The sequence below is a fragment of the Notolepis coatsorum genome (assembly GCF_963971535.1).
Source record: "Notolepis coatsorum genome assembly, chromosome: 2".
NCBI classification, from domain to species: Eukaryota; Metazoa; Chordata; class Actinopteri; order Aulopiformes; family Paralepididae; genus Notolepis; species Notolepis coatsorum.
The window spans coordinates 71,915,160-71,940,101 of record NC_140166.1 but is presented as its reverse complement, the minus strand read 5'-3'; the positions used below and the strand labels follow the sequence as shown (position 1 = coordinate 71,940,101).

Genomic DNA, 24,942 nt, shown 5'->3' with positions numbered 1-24,942 from the left:
AACCACAATATCCCGGGAGCGGAAGGAACTCCGGATATTCTTAGGCATGAAAGTAGGATTAGGTCGCAGAGTGGCACCGCAATCGGTCCGAAAAGACAGGCACTCTGGACGTACCGAGAGAGCACAGAGCTCACCTACGCGTTTAGCGGAAGTGACAGCCAGTAGGAACGCGGTCTTGAAGGACAGCTGTCCCAACGGCGCCTGCTCGAGCGGCTCAAACGGGGCCAAGGACAACCGACCGAGGACCAATTGAAGATCCCAAGTCGGAGCCAAGGAGCGTTGCACCGGCTTAACGCATCGAGCGCCAAGCAGGAAACGCTTCACAAGAGAGTGGCTGAACAAGACATCCCCTCAAACCCCTCATGATAGGAGGATATAGCTGCTGCATATACCCTCACCGTCGAAACCTCAAGGAGAGACTGGAGGTAACTAAGGACAGCATCCAGGGGGCAGGAGACTGAGTCCCGGCCCCCCGCCTTACACCACACTTGGAACATACGTCATCTGCCCGCGTAAGCGCGACAGTGGAGGGAGCATACGCATTCCAGATGGTAACACCATCAGGATCAAGAACCTGCGCCCCTCAATGTACCCGTCCCAACAACTGACCTAACAGATGTATGGGGAAGAATCCCTGGCGGCACGGCATCGGTCCCAGACCCGCCTGGCCATGTCCAGACGTAATCCTCACCCGTCAGGATGAGGACCGCCCCGTGACAGTACACCTGCACCCACATTATCCCTGCCCGGGACGTGGGGAGCCCTCAGGCTGCGCAGATGGAGGACGCCCATAGCCAGCCGCCCGCCGCCTGGTGCAGACAGGGGAAGCGTACTCCTCCCTGTCTGTCGATACACGACACTGACGTCGTATCGTCCGTCCTGATCAACACCATTTGTGGACCAGAAGGACCGCTTTCAACACCAACACATTGAACGTAGCGCAGACCGGGCAGCATGGTTTGCCAGCTGCCCCCTACTGCGTTGGCCCGACCCGTCACCAGCGAGGGAGGCGTCGGTGAAAACGCGACGTGAGACAGCGCCGTAACCGTCCTAGGACGGAACCTCCCGAGCGTGTTGACAACACGCTCTGAGATGGATGCCCATAGCCCTCCAACCGTTGACTGGGAAGAGGAGTACTCTACATCCAGTCTACAGCAACCCCAGGCTGGTAGAGACCTGCCTGGTACGAGACCTGACGATCCACCTTGACCGCGAAGGACCAGAACGTCATCAGGGCAGAACACTCCGTAACCCCTGACGACGCAGAGGCCCCAGTGCGGCCTCCACGCACTTGGTGAAGATGCGGGGAGCCAGAGAAAACCGAACGGCAGCCTCTGGTACTCATACGCTAACCCTGCAAAGGAAGCGTAGGTAAGCCCTAGGATGGAAGATCGGAGATGCGCATACGCATCCTACAGGTCTATGGAGGAGAACCAGACCCTCACCTGACAGTGTTCAACAGGTAGGAGATGATCCAAAAAATGCTGAATCTTCCCATGGGACAGGTCCAGCCTGGGTCTTACACCCCTCCCTCCCGACTTCTCAGGCAGAGAACACCGGGAGGAGAACGCCACGACGATGGTTTGCTTCGTCCACAGAGATTGGATCTCGTTGACCAGAGCTGTCACTGCTGGAGACCCTGACAATAGGGTCTGTACCAAACCTGAAAACGGGTGGGGTTGTGTAAACACAAGTCCCCGCCTCAGCGTTCTCTCCATCCACCTCGACATATGGTACTGCCGTAGTCATATGTGACAACACTCCCAACGCACCCGCCGTCACGTGACGCAGGTCCGCCAGGAACTGTAGATAGTTGGCCCGGTCCCCCCGCTGTGCGTAGCCAACCCTGGAACCGTGCGAGCAGCAATCGCACCCAAGGGGGAACCCCGACAGAAAGGGCCGGTCTGATACGGGGGGCTTCCGATGAAAAAAGCCCCCCCACTGAACACCCCTCCAGAACATGCTGAGGAGTTGTTCTGCAGCCGGACATGCAAGGTGTAAGGCCCCCATGGGTTCCTACACACCGTAGCCCTGCAGTGATATTACTACCACCCCAAATCATGTGAGCTGCGACCACTTGCCAATATTTCAGGAGTGGGAGGCACCAACATGATACCTGGCCTGGCGAAGGCGAGGCCGGGGAAGCCCACACTGTGTGCCTCAAAAGGTTTCGAGCCCCCCTGCTGACAACACTTAAGTTGACAGATGTAACACCAGGCTCAACCAACACAGTTCAAGGTGTGGGAGCCACTTGACAGCACAACATTCTCACGGACAGACCCAGGCTCAGCCATCAACTGGGTGTCAGCCCCTGTCCCCATGAGAAGCGAAAGGGGGGCCGCCCGCGCATCAACGAAGGCACGCGGCCCGCAGCCAAAGGAAACAATCAGAGCCCACTTTTTCCGCTGGTGTTGGGGAAGGGAGTGATCGAAGAGCGGGCTGCTCGCGGCAGGACGGTGACGGCTTGTTTGTTCAAGCCGAACCCATCCTACATGGCCGATCCCTCGGCCGCCAAGGCTGTCGGCCTTGTGGACACCTGTCGAATCAACGCCCAGGATACCTCCGGCGGGGTAAAACATGGCCGCCTGTCGAGGGCCTCATCATCGCCGCTGACGAGGCCGTGCTCTCTCCTCTTCTGGCTGCGCGGTGTGAGGCGGTGTAGGGCCTAGGACAATACCGCCCGCGCTCCAGCAGAAGACCAAAATCCCCTGCGGAGAGGGGAACCCTGAGCGGTTATAGCTTGCGGCTGGGTCAAAGCTAATAACGTCAACAACCTCGCGCGATGTGTCGACGTCGGCTGGCCCTCAAGGCCCCGCCACCAGACACAATTTTTTTAATAGAAAAAAACAGCAATTCGAACACAGTTCTAATCGTTGCCAATTCCATACCATGGCGGTACAAGCTTTAACAGCCCACCAGCCACTCGCCAGGCCGACCCACCCATGGCGTCGACCGGGCGGGGCACTGTTTCAATATGTCAAAAACAAAGGACTGATGTTAACACGGAGCACCAGTGGTGGTTGCAAACAGCAACCTCCACTGTGGTGTGCACCATGAAAGGGTTAAATGAATAAAAGAACTAAACCACAAAATACTGTAGAATGAGCAAACCCATACACACAACGTTAAGGGGAGGCGGACCAGAGCGAACTAGTCCCGCCTTCATTCAAAATATTCACAACAGCACACCAGCCCTAGCTTAGCCCATTTACCAAAAAAGGTAAACAAAGCCCCCCCCCGCACTACTCCCCCAGTATACCGATTGACCGTCAGTATGAATGGTTGAGAGGAGAGAAAACTGTAGCAAGACAGACCTTCTCATAGCAGAGTGACAGAACGAAACAATAGCCCACTACACAGGGCCGCCTCAGGGTGTGGGGGGCCTCGCGTTTAAATTCGCCCAGGGCCTCACATTTCTCCCAGGCGGCCCTGCCCCTATACTACTACAGCCTAGCGTGAGGCGATGTGGGACCCAGATCGACAACGCCTGCGCACAGACACGCAACATGTTTACCATGTCGGCTGGACCCATAGCCCCACTACCCGACGTCAATGTGGATAGGAACTAGCCAGCTGAGCCATAACCCGCCGTTAAGTCCCATCCTGCAGTAATATAGCTCTACTGCTACACCGCCGAGCTCACGCATCGCCCCAGATGGGGACACCGTTCCATAGACCCCGCCGGAACACAAGGTAATATACCTGGCTAGGAAACCTAGCCACGGCCTACCCTGTTGTCAACCCATTTACCCGAAAAAAGGTAAATAGGACTCATCAAAAAAACCCACAACAGCTACCGACTGACCTTCATTGATGAACCGGGCAAGAGGAGGGAGAAGTGACAACATCTCACGGCGGAGACATTAGAACAGCGTAGCAGTTAGCAGTAGCAATAGCATGTGGCATTAGCGATAGCATGTAGCATAGCAGTAGATGTTTAGTAGCACGCCCAAGACAGCTTGGAAACCGTTCCCTGCAGTGAACGTTCACCAAACCATCCTGCCCCCGGCGCCAACACACAACATGGTTGTGTAACAAAACAAACCAGCATTACTAACACTAATACCCATGCCTGAAGACACAGGGCCTACCTGAGTACAAGCTGGCCCGACAGCCAATCTTGTACAGCTGAACCTCGATCTGCTGTCATTAGACGAGGAACATCAACATAGGCCCGTCGTGTCGCCGAAAACATGCGTCGAAGATGCCAGGGGCCAGCAACCTCCGGTAAGCTTTCAACATTATGACTCTGATCTTTTTCATCCTGCTAGTTAACGTATGGTGCACGCAGCCATTACGCTGGGACGAAAATAGAGGAAGGGTGTTTTGGTGACCAGAGTCACGGTTATATGGGCGGTGCCACCATAGGGGCGGGGCCCCAGACAGGTGGGGTGCATGTAGTTGTTTTCGTTGGAGATACAATAGGTATCATAGGAGATAAGGGGTATCTCATAAGGCTCAGAGCGGGACGCGAAAGCAAATACGATATATAACTGTACATTGGAATATTGACAACCATACTTGGTCATTTACTGTACATTGGAGGGGGTTGGGTTAGGACATTTACATGGGCCAGTTTCGAATTGCAGTCTCCCGTAGGTGTTCTTTGAGATTGTTTTTGAAAGTGGGTAGTGATTCACATTCCTTTACAGCTTTGGGTAGGGCGTTCCACATTGATGTGGCATAATTGCGAAACGTGTTTAGTCCCTTGTTTGAGCCGAATCTGAGTTTAACATGATTTGTGGAGCTCCCTCTGGTGTTGTGATCGTGGTATTCACTGACCTTTGGGAAGTATTTTGACATGTACATGGGTACCTTGGTCGTGTAGTCTATCTTGTAGACCAGGCCCATTGCAAGTTGCTGTCGTCTACTCTGAGCCATCCTAGGTTGTCAAAGTGGGCAGGGGTGAGGTGGGTTCTAGGAGTAAGGTCAAGCAGTAGTCTGACCAGTTAGTTTTGAGATGTTTGTAATTTAGTTTTTAGCGCCTTTGAGGTGCTTTGGTACCATGAGGTGCAATAGTCGTAGTACCCTTGTATGAGTGCTCCTGCCAGAGTCTTCAGGGTGTTCTTGTTTACCAGAGAGGAGATCCGGTACAAGAATCGAGTTCGTTGGTTGACTTTTTTTTATTACATTGGATGCCATGGAGCCCAGGTAGGTAATTTCATATTTCCTTGTGACAATATTGTCACCCACTGTAACTGAGAAGCCGTCGGTCTTGCTGAGTTTGTTATTTGAACCGAAGAGAATGGACTCTGTTTTGCCCATGTGTAATGATAGTTTGTTATCAGCGAGCCATGCAGATTCTGCCTAGTTCTGAGCTGAGGTTTTTTTCAACCTGTAACTTCTTTCTCAAACCGAATTAATCACTCTAGTTTCCAGAGCTGATGTGATTATGTACAACAATACACACTCACACACTTTATAATTTGTTCCTCAACGTCATTAAAACACCCTAGTATGCTTGTCATGTGGGACATTTTGAGTCCTGATCCATAACATTGTCTCCCCAGGTAGTCAGGCTGCTGTGATGGGACAAGGCTATCTATCTCCTCACAGCAAAACAAATTAATTACCAGTAGGCCTAAACCTAGAACCCACACTGGCTGCCACACTATTTATACACAGTATGCTCTGATGAAGGTTATGCAAAAACATATTCATCATGTGGCTAGGGATGAAATTATAATTATAAATCAATAAATTACAAGTCCAGGTCTTTTTGTTTTTTGTTTTGGCAGTACCACCATTCCCATATTTGTCATGCCTCCACTGCAACAACATTTACTCAAGAGACTGTCTTGCATGTAATAATGCATGTCCAATTATTGACTTCAGACTGGCATTGGGGGTCGTCTTGCACCCTGCGCCTCCAAGGTAAACATGCAACGCGAAGAGCGCTTCCTCAAAGGCCTCACATATCATCCTTCCTCAGCTCTCCCTGCAGGATAATGAAAGACCCTCACCACCCCAATAACAGCCTGTTCCAGCTGCTGAGGTCAGGCAGACGCCTGCGAACCCCAGCTACTAGGACAGAGAGGCTTAGGCTCAGCTTCTTCCCCCAGGCCATCAGAGTCCTGAACAATGAACATTGAGTACCACTGTAACACTTTAGCATGAGCGGGCACACACTCAGGCCGCACGCACCCCACTTATTGCCAAAAGGAAAGGCCACTTTAAATTAGTATTAGCAACAGTAACAGTGTATTGCACTACTATTACTACTACTGTTAACTGTTAACTGTTACCCGTTATTGCACACATTTATTGTTACCTGCTACCTGTTATTGCACAATTTTATTGCACACATTTTTTTATTGGATTCTATTATATGTTGTACCAATTGCACATCGTTGCAGGCAAGACCACCCGCATTTCATTGTATATCCGTATGCCGTGACAAATAAAACTCTTGACTTGACTTGACTATCCGAATGGCGTTCAGAGCTGCTTGCCACGGTCATGTCTGGTGACCACTGTAATGAACTTCACCTCTTAAAGGATAACTCCTGTTCCTTTAGTTTCTTTCATGTGATCTTCAGATAGTTCTATGGACTGAGAGCGCATACATGTAGGTATGCATTTGGTTATGTTGGTGGGTAGGTTTGTAGGCAGGTGGGTGGGTTGTTATATATTACTATGTACGCAGTATACAGTATATGCATGTATGTACCTTGTGTATGTATGTTTGTATTAACACGTATCTTTTGAATGTATTCTGGTATTTTATAATATGTATATTTTTGTATGTTTGATTTTATAAAACGGGACGTTCTCGATAAGCCTCTAGGCTTCTAACTTCTCCTTCACAATGGTTATAACTTATTATGTATTGTTTTTACTTTTGTTTAACTGTGTGTTAATAAATAAATAAATAGTAGATGACCAGGCAAAACTGGAATACATGGTTTAACTCCATAATGCAAAATGTATCAAATGGTTTAACTCCACCCTTAATGCTAAATGTATCAGATACATGGTTTAACTCCAAGTCATGGGGTTAGATAATAGGTATCTTTATTTAGCAGAAAACAATGTATTGTCGATGTAAGATGATTTTAGACTCGTGAAACGTGTTACAGTGGCCCCTATGAATGCCATTCATTTGGAATTAGCTGATGATTGTATGGTGATTTCCAGAGCGAATCAAACTGCATGCCAGCTTCATCTGGTTCTTAGCTAACTAAGTCCAAGGAACCATCTGAATATCATTATGAATAGACACAACTGTTTTTCTGTTTCACTATAGTGACCAGCAAGCTCGGAACAGGGATACGATGTATCAACGCCATCAAAAGTTGTTTATTATTTCATGAAATGATAGGCTACATATGCCCTTACTGTACATGTTGAGTACTGAAGTCAAGCAGATTAGTCTAACACTTTCATCCACAGAGCTTTCAAATCTCTGTTCAACACAGTTCAAATCCACCATCAATAAGAAGAAACATCACATTTTAACAAAAACATCACAGTCAACCAGAGTCATTGTTGATAAAAAAAAAAAAAAAAACCCCGTCTTTTACCTGCAGAGCTGGTCCCTCGGCTGGGGCCACCTCCAGCACCGTAGACTACGGCCGGGACCTCCAGCCTGGAAATGGCCCCCCTGGAGGTCTCCCCTGAGCCAGGACCAGAACCAGACCCCGAGGGGAAGGAGGAGGCCCCGGGGAGAGCAGGGAGCAGGGGCAGCGCCCCCAGAGCCTTGCCTATGAGTCGGGGCCCCATGGCCAGAACACGCACCGTCACATCGCGGCAGCAGTGGTTGATCATGCGCAGGTGAACGTTCACCTTGGTCCTGATGCAGATCAGGCACTTCACCATGGTCGGTGTGCGTCACAGAGCTACGCTGATCCGTCCAACCGACCGCCTTCTCTTCTCTCCACCCCCACCCTCCTCCTGGTATCCCCCTGTCTGCTCTTGTCTCTATGGAACTCTCTACACGGCGCTGCAGTGAGCTCCCACAAACTGGGTCTGGGACGGAGGGAGGGAGGCTGGGAGAATCACAGCTCTAGTCTGACAGACTATCAGAGAGAGAGAGGGGGGGGGGGGGGGGTCCGAGGAATGTGATTCACTTGTGTTACAATTGACCTAACCTCCCGGGCAGCGTGACATACATGGAGAGGGCCTGACAGTGGAGTCTATTCTCAGAGACAGGGATATTATTACCAGTGGAAATTCCCGCACGGGAGGAACAAGCTACAGGTCATCAACACACAAGGGGAGTGGGTTGTTTTAGTGCTCGGACAGTGGGGTGCAACACTGCGCTCATGAATAATGAGTTACATTTTGGCCATTGACTTTTGAAATGAGTATGGAAATATAAAGGTGATCGGTGACTTGAGAAAAGTTATGCTATAATATGAGTTCAAATCATATATATGATTTTGATCTGTTTTGTTCTTATGGACTGAATATGTAATTTGTATTTTATGGTTGAGAATTGTGATATCTAACTTATGAATATTGAGTGAGCTTTTATTCACTGTTTTGTTCGTTGTGATGTTTTCTTGTGAGTACCTCAATGTTTGTGGTTTTATATTTTTATGTTATTTCTTTTGTGTGTGTTTGTATTTTTAATGTTTGGACCCCAGGAAGAGTAGTCTCACTTTGGTGTAGACTAATGGGGATCCACAATAAAACAATAATAACACCAATGTTTGGTGTAGTCAGCATGGTGACTGCTTGCGCGGAAAGGTTAGAATTAGATAAAAGACTAATTAGGGATTTATTATTTATTATTTCACATATTCCGCTGAGAAACATACATGCAGGCATTTCACCCACAGGGCATCGCTGGAGCAATTATAGGGGTTCAGTGCCTTGTTCAAGGACACAGTCGTCAGGACGAACTCCGTACCCACCACCAGGGTAGTTGTGTTTAAAGCATTTAGACATTTGACAGCAGGCAAAAATCCCTTTTGGGAGGGCGGTGGGGGGTGGAAGAGGCTATGATCTGTATTCATTTGAAGGGACAGTAAGTGCCCTTTGCAACCCGATCTCCTGTCAAAACAACATGTCAGAACTACGATACCCCCTAAAGACACTCTAGAGAACCTTCTGTCTGTGTGAGTAGATATATAGATAAATATAGAGAGAGAGATAAAGGGAGTGAGAGAGGAGGGGATATATAGAGTGTGACTGACGCACACAGCTGTGCCACTATTCTTTTTTCACAATGCAAAATACAATGTGCTTGTGTGTGCCACGTGTGCATTCATGTACAGTAGAGAGGTTGTTTGCATGAACAAAGTAAAGCAAGATTCAACATGTAGGGAGTAACCTGTGCTGACAATCCCATAAAACATTTTCATTTTGATAAGTTGTACAGAAAATGTCAACATTGATGGAGTGTGGATGATTATGATTAGCCCATAGGCATGTAATAGTTGGAGGTGCTGAGAAAAGCAGACTCTGGAGTGAGCAGTAGACTATAGGCTTCTATTGTTGATGACAAACTATAGGCTCTTGTGAGCATGTGGCTGCTTGAAGCGAAAGATGCTTGAGACACGGGCGTGCGCCTGTGGTGCGCTTGGTTGCTGTATAGGGAAAGTTTGCTTCAAGTAAATATCCCATTTAAGAATGCAGATGTAGATGTAGAGTGAAATAATATCATTGATGACTTTCTTCCACAGCCACATCCGTGCTAGAGAGTTTTTTTTTGTGTGGCTGCAAGTGTGTTATAGCTGGAGTAAAAAGGCTTGTTGAATAAATACAGAATAAGGAATGTGTGCATGTGTGAGTGCGTGTGTGTGTGTGTGCGTGTGCGTGTGCGTGTGTGTGTGTGTGTGTGAAACTAGAAGGGATATGCAGAAATATCATTTTCAATAACAGTTTAATCTTTGTTTTGATAAAGAACGAAAGAAGACAAGAGCATCAGGTGAACTCAGATCAGCAGGATCCTGGATCAATGTCTCTCTCTCTCTCTCTCTCTCTCTCTCTCTCTCTCTCTCTCTCTCTCTCTCTCTCTCTCTCTCTCTCTCACACCATGGCTGTTCATCAGGCTGGTTATGCTTTGATGGCAGTTATCAGATTCAAGGAGAATATTTGTTGGGGATTAACAGCATGAGGTCGGATCTATTCCTTGGGAGACAAAGGGAGCGCGTTGTTTCATAGGATTAACTATCTGGGTTTTGTGCAAATGAGCCTAAGAAGGAAAACAAGAATGCTATATGTACCAATATCTTCATCTGTATCTGTTATGAAAGATGATATTTGACAGGATGAACACACACACATACACACACATACATACATACATACATACATACATACATACATACATACATACATACATACATACATGCATACATGCATACATACATACATACATACATACATACATACATACATACATACATACATACATGTATGGTGGCGTAGCGGAGATTGCGTTCGTCACCAACGCCGGAGACGCTGGATTCGCCTGTTCGAATCCAGCTCCCGGCGTGTCACCAGCTTGGCTGGTCGTTCACACTAATACAATTGGCAGTATTAGAGGGTGGGAAAGCTGCCGGGGTGGGTCCGGGTCGTTGTAAACAGCGACTCCTACAGTTCGGTCGGGGCGCCTGCTAAGCGCGGATAGGACTTGAGTGGGATAGTGTGATCCTTCCACACGTTACACCCTCTCAGTGAGAGTCCGCGCTGCCAGGTGAAAAGAAGCGGTTGATTGGCTAGACGTGTGTCGGAGGAAGCACGTGATAGCCTCCACTCTCCCAGACCGACTGTGGGGGGTAAGTGCGCAGCGACCAGGAAGGGGATTGGGAATTGGCATAACGACTAACATTGGGATGGGAGAAAATCGGAGGAAAAAGGAGGGGGAAAAAGATAAAAAAAAAAAAGAAAAATGCTATTTAAAATATAACACATTTTTAATCCACTTTTTTCTCCTCCGTTTTTCAATTTTTCTCCCATCCCAATTTAGCCGTGCCAATTCTCCCCTCCCCTGTCTTGATCGTTGCTCGCATGTGCCCCCTACTGGCCGGTCGTAGGGAGGATAGAACCCCATCACATGTCCCCTCCGATACATGTGGAGGCAGCCAGTCACATCTTTTCACCTGCCAGCGCGGACTCTCATTTGGCGAGGAGTAACGTGTAGGAGGCTCACACTGCCCCCGCCATTTTCCTGTCTTTGCTGTGCAGGCGCCCTGACCGACCTGTAGGAGTCGCTGTTCACAACGACCAGACTACCACCCATCGACTCCCCTCCCGCTGACTCTGCCAAATGAGTCAGTATGACGGCCGGCCCGAGCCGGAGGCAACGCTGACAGCCGGATTCGATACCGGTGTCTCTTGCGTTGGTGACGAGCGCAATGTCCGCTGTGCCACCCAGCCGCCACACATTACAATACTTAAAAGTTTTAAAACCCAATATACTTAAGTAAAGGTCAAATTACTGCTTTTGAAAATTGCTCAAAAAAGTACAATTACAAAAGAAAATTGAACATTTATTCAGTTCCCACACATGTACTGATTACAGGTTCATGAGACACTACAGTTCCTGCTCCCCAAAATAATTAAAATACATCACCTTATATTGCTTATTATTTGATTAAAAAAAGGTAGCCAACGTCACACCTAAACCACGGCCGTAGCTGCCAGTAGTTCCTCATTAGGATGACTTCCAACCGGTGGGTGTGTGTGTGTCTTTATATGTGTGTGTGTGTGTGTGTGTGTGTGGAGATTATTAACAGGTCCAGAATAGCAGCTTTGCAGGGTTCTAATCCATACAGACACAGAGTGCCACCACAGATCCTGGACCCATTGCTTTGAAATGCTCCCAAGCTATTCACATACGACCAGAATAGACCTTGCTGCCTCCAGCTAGAGACATGACCCTGAGCCACAGTAACACCACTCCCTTTCAATACCACATTAGTGAAAAGGCAGCCAAAGACTTGTTTCACATTGAGTATACAGTATCTATTATCTGTGTGTGTGTGTGTGTGTGTGTGTGTGTGTGTGTGTGTGTGTGTGTGTGTGTGTGTGTGTGTGTGTGTGTGTGTGTGTGTGTGTGTGTGCACGTGTGCACGCGTGTGTGTGTTCAAGTTTCAAGTTTCAAGTTTCTTTAATAGTTGTCATACAGAAGTACAGAATACTTTCATACAAAATGCTTCTTACTGTTACGCTCCAGAGACTGTGCTAGACAAGATAGTATCAAATAACATAGTATAGCATGTAATTTAGAAGAAGAAAATGAGGTCACAGTGTTCGGTGTGTGTATCCCTGTCTGTGTGTGTGTCCATTTTGTCAGATTTTAGTTTTTTGTCATTGGGACATTGGTCAGAGGTAAAGGAACTATTTTAGAGTTTAGGTTAAGGTTTTGGTTAGGTTAAGGGTTAGGTTTAGGAATGTTGTTGCCATGTGTACGGTTATGGTAAGGAGTTACGGAATAATTGGGTTTAGTGATCCTTAATGATTGGGTTTAGTGATCTTTGATCAAGGGGTTTAGTGATCTTTCATCAAGGGGTTTAGTGATCTTTGATGATGGGATTTAGTGATCTTCGATCAGGGGGGTTTAGTGATCTTTGATGATGGGGTTTCGTGCTCTTTGATAAGGGGGTTTACTCATCTTTGATCAGGGGGTTTAGTGATCTTTGATCAGGGGGTTTAGTGTGATGAGAGAGCATGGAACAAGGGACAGGGTCTCTGGTTCAAACCACTGAGTACTTCTAACTGAATGTCCTCTAATGTTTTATGATACACTTTTTAAATGTAGCTCCATGTGATGCAGGACAGATATTATACAGAATATCATAGTTTAAGTCAAAACAGTTGTCTAAAAAGATTTTGAAAAGAGATTTTATGATTCATTCAAAATAAAGATATTGGTTAAGTTGGAGATTGTTTGGCATTGTGTGTGTGTGTGTGTGTGTGTGTGTGTGTGTGTGTGTGTGTGTGTGTGTGTGTGTGTGTGTGTGTTTCACCTTCCATGATGGAAATGTGCACAGCTCTCCGTCGGGTTCGTGGTACACTGGTCAGTCGAGGTCCGTGAGTGATGGATGGACAGCTCCTACTAGGCACCAGGCCAGCCCTGTACACACACACACACACACACACACACACACACACACACACACACACACAGACACAGACACAGACACACACACACACACACACAGATGGAGAGATACATTTATTTATTTATTTATTTATTTATTTTATAATTAAACCCGCCGACTATCCAATAGAAACCATACAAGGTGTAATCGCGTTGGATCACACAGGAAGTCTCACCTGTGAATTTCCGGGGGGTCCCGTTTGATTTTGGCACTTTGCTCCATGACCTCTTTTGCAACCCTGCCACTGAGAGAAAACAGTCAGCAAAACATCATTCTATTGATCTAAGAATTATACAAAATTAATACTTTTCATTACTAAGGTATATAGGAATTTATACCTTGGTTGAATTCAAAAGCACTCATAATAAAGAGGAACATATACACATACAGTAGCTTAATATATTAGATTTCAAAACCTAATCTAAAAAGACACCGGATGATGGAAATATTAACATCTCTAGGAGAAAATTACAAACCTTGAAATTCCTAAAGGGATGGGAACAACTAAGCCTTGGGGAATTGCAGGTATTTTAATATAAGCATTTATGCTCTGCTCTGCTGTGGAGAGTGTGGGCCTATGTGGTGCCTGGCACTGCTCTATGCACAGTGGACCCATCTGGACCCAGGAGGGACCGTGTTACACTGATGATGACTTTTTTATTGAATCATATAATTGTATTATTATTACAACTAATATAATTGTTGATATATTATATATTTCTTATTTTTTATTTTTTTTGGTCCATTCGCTCTGTACCTTTGCACATATTCTGATTTAACACAACTACATGTGTGTGTGTGTGTGTTTGTTCGTTCAAGTTCAAGTTCAAGTTCAAGTTTCTATATTAGTTGACATGCAAAAATACAGAATACCTTCACATGGAATGCTTTTTTCTGTTATGCTCCTATGAGGATCATAGGACGCTTGGATCATACACATACAGCTCATTACTGTAATATTCCACAATTATTACATTTTAGATAGTAATAATGGTACAGAGCCTTGAGACAAACATAATGCGTATTCACCACCGCAAACAGACTGGCAGCCGTCCTAGGCAGCGCCATGTACGGAAGGAGGGGGGAGTGGGTTGGGGTTGTTACAGGGCTGTAGGGGGGTGGGGGGGTGGGGGGGGAGTGATCCCTCACACGAGGCAGCCGACAGTGCAGAGGAAGGGGGGGGGGGGGGGGGGGAGTGTGTGTGTGTGTGTGTGTGTGTGTGTGTGTGCGTGTGTGTATTATTATGTATTACATTATCTGTGTGGTTGTATGTAGGTGTGTGTTTGTATTGTGTATGTATGTTGTGGTGTTTGTATGGGGGAATTAGAATGCTTATATTGGTAATTGAAATGCCAATCTCATGGAGTGTCTAGATTGGCAGCCAGGGGGCGCTTTTACCATACGTGACCCCTAGATGTGTGCATGTATGTAGTATGTACCGTATCTTTTATACTGTATGTTCAGGGCCGCCTCAGGGGGTGTGCGAGCAGTGCGGTCGCACAGGGCCTCGCGGGAAGGGGGGCCTCGCAATTTTTTTTTTTTTAAATATTAAATATTTTTCTTTTTTCTTTTTTGCGAGGCCCACCTTCCCGCGAGGCCCTTTTTCATCACAGACCTAAAATCTAGTTTTGCTTATATGCTTATATATTTCACATTAGACATGTTTGTAGAATGTGTCTGACTTGTTCCTGGATCTGCGGCTCTGCAGCAGACATACTCACTATTGGAGCTCTGGGGCTCTGCAGCAGACATACTATTGGTTTCAAGCTGCGTTTGACTATTTCGCGCATGCAGCTTTGGAGGTTATGCTTAGTTATGCCAGCCAAGACGAAGAGGACGGTCATTCGGCAGATGGACTGAAGATGAAAGTTGTTGCATGTTAGACAGTTCAGTCAGGCTAGCCATGTCGGCTTAGCTAAAGGCAGGGACAGCTAGTTAGCTTTAGCTACGTTATAATATCGAGTGCTAACGTGTGGTTCAGTCGGGATAGCCATGATGATGTCGGCTAGTAGCTAGCTTAGCTAAAGGCTAACTAGCGTTAGCTAACCTAGAGAGCGCGCGTGCAGCATTGTTATGCCAAGATGAAGAGGACGGTCATTCGGCAGATGAACTTCGTCAACTCCACGCGGTTGTCTCCATCCTCTTGGACGTTTGGTGAGTTTTTAATGCACTCTATTCTATTCCCGCCGTGGATATATCTCTCTCTCTCTCTCGGGAGCCAAACGGGCCGGCTAGCTGTTGTAGCTAATGTTATATTGAGCCAAAGCGGGCCGGCTAGCTAACGTAGCTAACGTTATATTGAGCCAAACGGGCCGGCTAGCTGTTGTAGTAGCTAACGGTGTGTGGCCTGGTGTCAGTACCTGGCTACTCTATTTGCAGTTAGCCTATTTAGCTGATGTCGGCCATTGGCTCCTTGCTACTTTGTTTTCTCTGGTATAGACCCTCTTCTCTTTGGATTTAAGTGTTGATCTTTGTCCTTTTGGATCTATGTATATTCATGTTGCCTTTGTGAAGTTATCTTTTCCTTCTGTTTTGTTCTTCCATTAAAAGTTGAATATCCTTTAGGGGCTCATCTTTGCTTATCTCTCTCATACATGCTCTCTCTCTAACACACACACACAGACATGCTCTCTCTCTCTAACACACAAACACACGTGCTCTCTCTCTCTCTCTCTCTCTCTCTCTAACACACACAGACATGCTCTATATCTCTCTCTAACACACAAAATGACATGCTCTCTCTCTATATTTCTCTCTCTTTCTAACACACATATACATGCTCTCTCTCTAACACACACACACAAACAGACATGCTCTCTCTCTATCTCTCTCTTTCTAACACACACATACATGCTCTATCTATCTCTCTCTCTTCAATTCAAATGGGCTTTATTTCACATTCTTGTATTTCTCCCAGTAGGTATGGGAGTTTTGAGTTATTGTCGATGTTTTCAAAGTCTCTTTGGGTGTTTGCAATTTGTGGGAAGTATGTCTTGGTATAGTGGGCAGGTTGTTAAGAAGTGGAGCTCGGTTTCCACCTCATCTTGTGTGCAGTGGGTCTGTCTTCGCTTGGGAGCCAGGTCTGCCTATGGCGGCCTTTCTCGATGGCTAGGCTGTGCTCGCTGAGTCTGTACCTAGTCAAGGATCTTCTTAGTATTGGGTCAGTCACAGTGCTCAGGTATTCTGCCATTGTGTACTCTCTGTTTAGGGCCAAATAGCATTTCAATTTGCTCTGGTTTTGGGTTGTTTCTTTCCAATGTGTGTCTCTCTCTCTCTCTCTCTCTGGCCTTGCTCTGGTGGAGGGTCAGGGGCATTGCCGGGTCTGTGCAGCGATAACACTGTATATTGACTGTAGAACGGGAGCTCTCTCTCGCTCTCTCTCTTGCTATATGTTGACTGTATCATGCCCAGCCTCGGGCAGCGCTATTATTTAAGAATATGTTGACTGTATAAAAAAAAAAAAATTATATATATATATTTTTTTTTAAACTTTTGGCCATTCCCCTGGCTCTTTTATGTGTTTATCACATTTATACTGGTCAAGGATGACCGACAGAAACAGGCTGAAAGGGTTCAGATGGGGGGGAAGACACTCTGGGCACGGCTGCAGTCGGGATTCGAACTCGCTAAGCCCCAGATCCGTGACGAGCACGGTTGTCCACGGCGCTGAAATAGCGCTCGCGGTACGTGGTGAGCTACTGGAGCTCCCCTATATATATATATTTTTTACCTTTTAGGGGGGGGGGCTCGCGTTTAAATCTTGCATGGGGCCTCGCATTTCTCCCAGGCGGCCCTGTGTATGTTGTATATATATTATTTGTCTCCATAAAGGAATTTGTACTATACTACATGGAAACATTCGAACAATAGATGGTTTCCAGCTACGTCGTTCCTGTGTGAAGAACATTCACATAACATTCAGGCTGTTCTCTACTATGGTATACTTTACTGTATACAGTATCTGGGCTTTTAACTTAAAGGCGGGCAGTCAGAGGCAGTTGGAGACACGTTTGCACATGTCGTAGCTGGCAACCCCCCAGACTCTGTATTATTAGGTTGATTATTACTACAATAGAGAATAAAAGATAGAGATACACATGATCTACATTCAGTATATTGAATATACCCCTGCTTCAGAACGCAGCACATAGCCGAGCCATGGGCATGCTGTACTATGGCAGTTGACGTCCTATCTTGCCGCAAACTTACAGCCTGCTTTGCTTTACATCAGCAGTGTTCTACATCAGAGGTGTTCTACATCAGAGGTGTTCTACATCAGAGGTGTTCTACATCAGAGGTGCTCTACATCAGAGGTGTTCTACATCAGAGGTGTTCTACATCAGAGGTGCTCTACATCAGAGGTGTTCTACATCAGATGTGTTCTACATCAGAGGTGTTCTACATCAGAGGTGCTCTACATCAGAGGTGCTCTACATCAGAGGTGTTCTACATCAGAGGTGCTCTACATCAGAGGTGTTCTACATCAGAGGTGTTCTACATCAGAGGTGTTCTACATCAGAGGTGTTCTACACATCAGAGGTGTTCTACATCAGAGGTGCTCTACATCAGAGGTGCTCTACATCAGAGGTGCTCTACATCAGAGGTGCTCTACATCAGAGGTGTTCTACATCAGAGGTGTTCTACATCAGAGGTGCTCTACATCAGAGGTGCTCTACATCAGAGGTGTTCTACATCAGAGGTGTTCTACATCAGAGGTGCTCTACATCAGAGGTGTTCTACATCAGAGGTGTTCTACATCAGAGGTGCTCTACATCAGAGGTGTTCTACATCAGAGGTGCTCTACATCAGAGGTGTTCTACATCAGAGGTGCTCTACATCAGAGGTGTTCTACATCAGAGGTGTTCTACATCAGAGGTGTTCTACATCAGAGGTGTTCTACACATCAGAGGTGTTCTACATCAGAGGTGTTCTACATCAGAGGTGTTCTACATCAGAGGTGTTCTACATCAGAGGTGTTCTACATCAGAGGTGTTCTACATCAGAGGTGCTCTACATCAGAGGTGTTCTACATCAGAGGTGTTCTACATCAGAGGTGTTCTACATCAGAGGTGTTCTACATCAGAGGTGTTCTACATCAGAGGTGTTCTACATCAGAGGTGTTCTACATCAGAGGTGTTCTACATCAGAGGTGTTCTACATCAGAGGTGTTCTACATCAGAGGTGTTCTACATCAGAGGTGCTCTACATCAGAGGTGCTCTACATCAGAGGTGCTCTACATCAGAGGTGTTCTACATCAGAGGTGTTCTACATCAGAGGTGCTCTACATCAGAGGTGTTCTACATCAGATGTGTGCTACATCAGAGGTGTTCTACATCAGAGGTGCTCTACATCAGAGGTGCTCTACATCAGAGGTGTTCTACATCAGAGGTGTTCTACATCAGAGGTGCTCTACATCAGAGGTGTTCTACATCAGAGGTGCTCTACATCAGATGTGTGCTACATCAGAGGTGCTCTACATCAGAGGTGCTCTACATCAGAGGTGCTCTACATCAGAGGTGCTCTACATCAGATGTGTGCTACATCAGATGTGTGCTACATCAGAGGTGCTCTACATCAGAGGTGTTCTACATCAGAGGTGTTCTACATCAGAGGTGTTCTACATCAGAGGTGCTCTACATCAGAGGTGCTCTACATCAGAGGTGTTCTACATCAGAGGTGTTCTACATCAGAGGTGCTCTACATCAGAGGTGCTCTACATCAGAGGTGCTCTACATCAGAGGTGCTCTACATCAGAGGTGTTCTACATCAGAGGTGTTCTACATCAGAGGTGCTCTACATCAGAGGTGTTCTACATCAGAGGTGTTCTACATCAGAGGTGTTCTACATCAGAGGTGCTCTACATCAGAGGCTTCAAATTAGAAAAACAATCCAACAGGTGGTGAGTATTAGCCTACTAACACTATTACTACTACTGCAGTACATGTTGTTTGAGGCGGTTTAGAGTAGGTCATGTTAGGCCCCTGTCTGATTCACCAATGGAGGCTTACCTCACAAATGCATGATGCAGCGAGTATCCATTGATGGAAAGCTTTGCTCAATGAGGCGACTTAGGCTTACTGTACATGTGGCCTACTATTCCAACTTTAAACATGCTTATGAATACATATGAATAATACCCTATAATAATAATTATTATTAGTAGTAGTAGTAGTAGTAGTAGTAGTAGTAGTAGTAGTAGTAGTAGTAGTAGTAGTAGTAGTAGTAGTAGTAGTAGTAGTAGTAGTATTATAATAATTATTATTATAATAATTATAATAATAATTGCTGGACCATGAAGTGTAGGGGACCGGCCTAGAAGAGTGAATGTCTCTCAGTGACTCACGCATCCACTCCATCCTGTCCACATTGTTAAAAATACTGAGGTCAATGATCTGTCTGGTGGCCAAAAATGTACAGGCCCCAGTTTTATTTATTATGTTCAATGTAACATAATTCAATGTAAGTACAGTAGAAGACCTTCCCACTATGGTGGCCGATAAAATCAATCAAAGCTAATCTTATGTTTTTGCAGTATATATTAGCGAATTTAGGGGGAAGTGGGAATCAAACCCGGATCGCTTAGACCACAGCCGACAGCACTAACCAGGCAACTAAATGCTCCGACGCATTTGGCCAAGGGCTAGTAGCAAGTCTAGGCATCTGTGGTCGTTAAAATATTATAGATAAATAAACCATGTAAGTGGATCTTCATGCCGACATTCCATACCTGAATCTGAAGCGACTACCCTTGAAGAAGAGATTGCTACTGGACACAGTGCGGACTTGGCTCGACTTCTCCAACCTATGAGCGAATGGAGAGAAATAATATAATATATATATATATGTATATATGTGTTTCTCTTTATGTATTTTCTATGTGTTATAGTCAAATGTATAATATTTGATCAATTCTGTTTTCAGTGAAAAGTGAGTTATTAAGGGAGCCAAATCATGGCTTGATGAATACATTTTCACATCTACAGTATGCAAATTATATTATATAATTCTGTATAACCTCAATGTCAATACCTAGTACTCCTGCTTTCGGTGTATGCTGAAGCTAAAGGTGTCAAGTTACCACATATTGGATAGGTTCCATGTTAGTGACACAATCACACATGCAACTCAGATTTCAGGGAAATACAGAGAAGCTGTGAAAGAATGTGGGAAAGAATGTGAAAAAGGCACTCTGGTCACAAGTTCTGCACAAATAACAATCTGTATGGTCAAAGTCACAAATAACAATCTGTATAGTTAAAGTCACAAATAACAATCTGTATGGTCAAAGTCACAAATAACAATCTGTATAGTCAGTCACAAATAACAATCTGTATGGTCAAAGTCACAAATAACAATCTGTATAGTCAAAGTCACAAATAACAATCTGTATAGTCAAAGTCACAAATAACAATCTGTATAGTCAAAGTCACAAATAACAATCTGTATAGTCAAAGTCACAAATAACAATCTGTATGGTCAAAGTCACAAATAACAATTTGTATAGTCAAAGTCACAAATAACAATCTGTATGGTCAAAGTCACAAATAACAATCTGTATAGTCAAAGTCATTGTTGTGGGTCGGCTGGAGTCACCAGTGCGCGCACCCCTGCCCTCTACCTCTACGGATGTGCAACGTGGGCAGCGGCGCACCGGCACGCAATCAGCGCAAACCTGCCGTTGATGAGGGACCTGCTCTACAAGAACCAGCCAGATCTAAAACACGTTGCCAGAACATAATTAGAACTATGATTCCACGGACACTCCCTTGTGTTTCACCACCCTGACTCTGGCTCCCGTCACTCCCGCGGATGGACCCCCCGGTTATCACCTCTCGCTTGCCCCTCGGATATCTTCTAGACTGGACAATTTAGTTAGGCGCACACACATCGCACCAACACCCCGCTTAGCCATTTATTTTGCAACACCGGTAAGTAAAACACATAGTCTTACATTTTGCATACACATAGGTTAGATACACACTCCACAGTCCACAAACATTAGCAGCACCACTAGCAGCACTCTCCGGGTCGGGTCTGGAGAAACAGTTAAGCGAGGCGTTGGGAGTGATCGTGGCCCGCCTTGATTGGATGGACGGGTCCTCAGCCAACCCTGATCCCCGGTCGCCTCCCGTAGCCCTGGACCCCCTTCGCTCCACTCGACCTACCGAGGCGGAACCCCGCCTGGCTACTCCCAAGCCCTACGAGGGAAGTTTCGACCTCTGCTGGGGGTTCTTCGTTCAGTGCAAGCTAATTTGTATGCACCAACCCAGCCGGTACACTCACGACGGCGCCATGGTAGCGTTTATATTTTCTTTATTGGCCGGGTCGGCCCTCAAGTGGGCTACGGCTACTGTCAGACAGAACCTGGCACTTAATTATAATTCTGCGGCTTTCCATAGGTCAGTCATGCGTTTGACCACCCCACTGATGGCTCGGATGACCGGGACAGAGCTCCATGTTATTCAGCAGGGCAACCGGAGTGTAGCGGAGTATATGCTCGAGTTCCGTACTCTTGCCGCGGACAGTGGGTGGGATGACAAAGCCCTTCTCAGCTCTTACCGGCGGGGTTCGAGCGAGGAGCTATAGGATGGACTTTTGAAGGACCGCCTAAAGACTTGCAACAAGCTTATTTGTTTGGCTCTTATGATGGGAGAGGAAGGAATGGTGCGTGGAATGCAGCTGCGGAGCCATCAGCCGTGTCCTCGTAACTGCCCCGCCCCTCTCCGTCCACCTCCCGGGGCCCAGGCCGTTCCCATCCCAAGCTTGTGACTGTCACCCGGCCTAATGAGTCTGGGGTGGGAGCCCATAGAGGGAGCAACATATGCGCAGCCGTCTCTGCCAGTACTGCGGGCAAGCGCTGCTCTTTATCCACTCCTGTCTCATGTGCCCAAAATATCGGACTTACTAGGAGAGGGGGAATTCGCCCCTGTTAATTCCCGCTACTCTCGCTTGGAACCAGCAGTCTCTCGCGCTCTGTGCATTTTTGGACTCCCCTAGAGACTCCGTTAGAGGCTCTCGCGCTTGATGGACGGCCGCTATGTACCATAACCCATGTGACGGAGACAGTAACCCTAACTGTTTCGGGGGAATCTTGTTGAGTCTCTACACTTTTTTATATTCGATTCTCCCACTATCCCACTTATTCTAGGCAGACCCTGGCTTGTGCGTCACGACCCCCAGATATCCTGGACATTGGGGAAAATACTAGGCTGGAGCACACCGTGTCATGCCAACTGTCTGGTCGAACTGCTCTCTGGCGGCCCCACTCCCAAGGGACAGTTGTACAGCCTATCGCTGCCGGAGAAGAGGGCAATGCAGGCATATTATTTCTGATTCGCTAGCGTCAGGAATCATCCGACCCTCGGCCTCTCCCATGACGACAGAGGTTTTTTTTGTCTCCAAGAAGGATGGCTCTCTCAGACCATGCATTGACTACTGCCAGTTAAATGACATGACCATTAAAAACAAGCATCCGTTGCCGTTAATGAGTTCCACTTTTGAGCCCCTTTCCACAGCCACCGTCTTCTGCAAGCTGGACCTCCGCAACGCCTACCGTCTGGTGCAGATTAGACTGGGGGGGACGAGTGGAAAACGGCTTTCAACACGTGGGCCACTTCGAGTACCGGGTAATGCCGTTTGGGCTCACCAACGCCCCCCGTTGTTTTTCAGGCTCTTGTGAATGATGTCCTGCTGGACATGATTCATGTTTTTGTGGTTAACATTTACATTTGTCCTCCTCCCTTGATGAGCACGTTCAGCACGTCCACCTGCTTCTTCAGCGCCTCCTGGAGAACAGGCTCTAGGGGAAGGCCAGAGAAGTGCGAGTTCCACACCTCGTCAGTTGGCTTCCTGGGCTACATTGCGGAGGCAGGGCACATCCGTGCGGACCCCCCAGACGGTCAAGACAAGTGCTGAAGTGGGCCCACCCCCCAGACCCGCCCAAGCTCTGGTTTTTCTACCACCGGTTCTTCATCGATTGGACCACCGGAGGCTGAATCTGCATTTGGGAGTCTTAAACAGCTGTTCTCCCCAGGCTCCGGTGTTGAGTCAACCTGACCCCTGTCGACAGTTTGTGGTGGAGGTTCTGACTCTGGACTGGGCGTGGCCCTGTCCCGGCGGTCCGAGGAGGATCAGCGACCAGCCGCATTTCATTGTATACCTGTATGCCGTGACAATTAAAACTCTTGACTTGACTTGACTCCATCCCTGGTGCCTTTATCTCCAAAACGTCTCACCCCCACGGAGTGGAACTATGACATTGGGGACTGGCTCGAAGGCGTGGAGTAGCCCTTCCTGTTCTGGTCAGACCACCGTAACCTGACCTACGTAAAGGCGGGTCCTACCGCCCAGGCTCCCAAAATGGTCGGGCGGATGCTCTCTCCCGTCTCCACAGAGGAACCGCTCCGCCGGACGCCAGCCCTCCGGACGCCATCCTGCCCCCGGAGCGTGTGGTGGGCGTCGTCACCTGGGCCATTGATTCACCCCAATGGCCCAGGTACCCAAGGACCACCCCAGCCCAGGTAATAGCCCACCTAACCGTATTTTTGTTCCTCCCCCTGTGCGCTCCAGGGTGTGGGGGGGGCATGCCAGCCATTTCGTGTGCCACCCAGGGACCTCTTGGACGCTGTTCTTTCTCCGCCGCCGCTTCTGGTGGCCCTCCATGGAAGCAGACACCTGGGAGTTTGTGGCCGCCTGTCCCGCCAGACTTGTGCACGGAGCAAGGCCTCTCACCATCCTCCGGCTGGTCTCCTGCGGCCCTTTCCGGTCCTCCTGAGTCCCGAGGTAACACCACTGTCCTCACTATTGTTGACCGGTACTGCAGGCGCATTTTGTGGCCCTACCCAAGCTCCCCTCCACCGCCTCCACGGGATCCCCAAGCATATAGTATCCGACGGTGGTCCCCAGTTCACTTCATGGGTGTGGCAGGCCTTCTGTAAAGGTATTGGGGCCACGGTCAGTCTCTCCTCGGGTTACCACCCCCAGACCAATGGGCAGGCGGAGCGCACCAACCAGTGCCTGGAGACGGCCCACCGCTGTGTCACCACGAGTAGCCGGCTTCGTGGAGAGCCAGTACCTGCCATGGGTTGAGTATTCATACAATTCCCTTTTGAACTCGGCTAATGGGTTATCACCATTCCAATGTTCTCTCGGCTACCAGCCTCCGAAGTTTCCTCAGCAGGAGACGGAAGTGGCAGTCCATCCACGCGGGCACGCCTCCTACACGCTGTCGCCGGATCTGGTGGATCTGCTCCAAGCCTCCGAGCGGGTCAGCCCCGGCCTACCAACCCAGCCAGCACGTATGGCTCCTGGCCCGTGACCTGCCCCCATCCCAACGACGTCCCGCAAGCTCTCCTCCCGTTACGTGGGATCTTAACCCTGTGGAACGAGTCATCAACCCCACAGCGGTTTATAATAAACGTGCCCACAGGCTTCTTGCTTACAACTGTCTCAGAGTCACCTACTTGGGTCCTGTATCGTTCAACGTAACAGTCATGCCTCCAAGAAGACAAAAACATGGGGAGGGGTCTAAAACAAATCATCAATTGAGATTTAAACGCTGATTCTTCACTTTACAGCCCCCTCAAAGAAATAGTTAAAAAAAGCTATAGTTTGTAGTAGAACGATTAAATAATGAATCGTCATGTGACTCACTTGAAGAAGGCCTGGTTCTCAACACCACACTTCCATAGGTGTTTACAGGCCTCAGGAGTAGGTGCAAAGTATGTCAGTATGATTTTCTTATCCTGTAACAAGCACATTGTAGAACTTGTTGGTATGAATCCCTCATGTATTTGTACCCTTTCAGGTGTCCGTGCTCTCTTGGAATTTCATCTACGGATTCAAGAACTCCATAACTTTCAAATAACCATTGTTACATCATCGTCA

At 47.4% G+C, this 24,942-nt stretch overlaps 1 protein-coding gene across 1 annotated transcript in view; it reads right to left on the bottom strand.

Moving 5' to 3' along the window:
* Nucleotides 1–24,942, bottom strand: part of frmd5b (FERM domain containing 5b) — a gene marked incomplete at both ends in the record, with an annotated part of 336,639 nt that overhangs the window by 2,178 nt on the left and 309,519 nt on the right. The window contains 4 exon segments of the mRNA XM_084308217.1: nt 12,921–13,027; nt 13,231–13,299; nt 19,784–19,858; nt 24,709–24,800. Coding sequence (XP_084164343.1) covers nt 12,921–13,027; nt 13,231–13,299; nt 19,784–19,858; nt 24,709–24,800 — 343 coding nt within the window.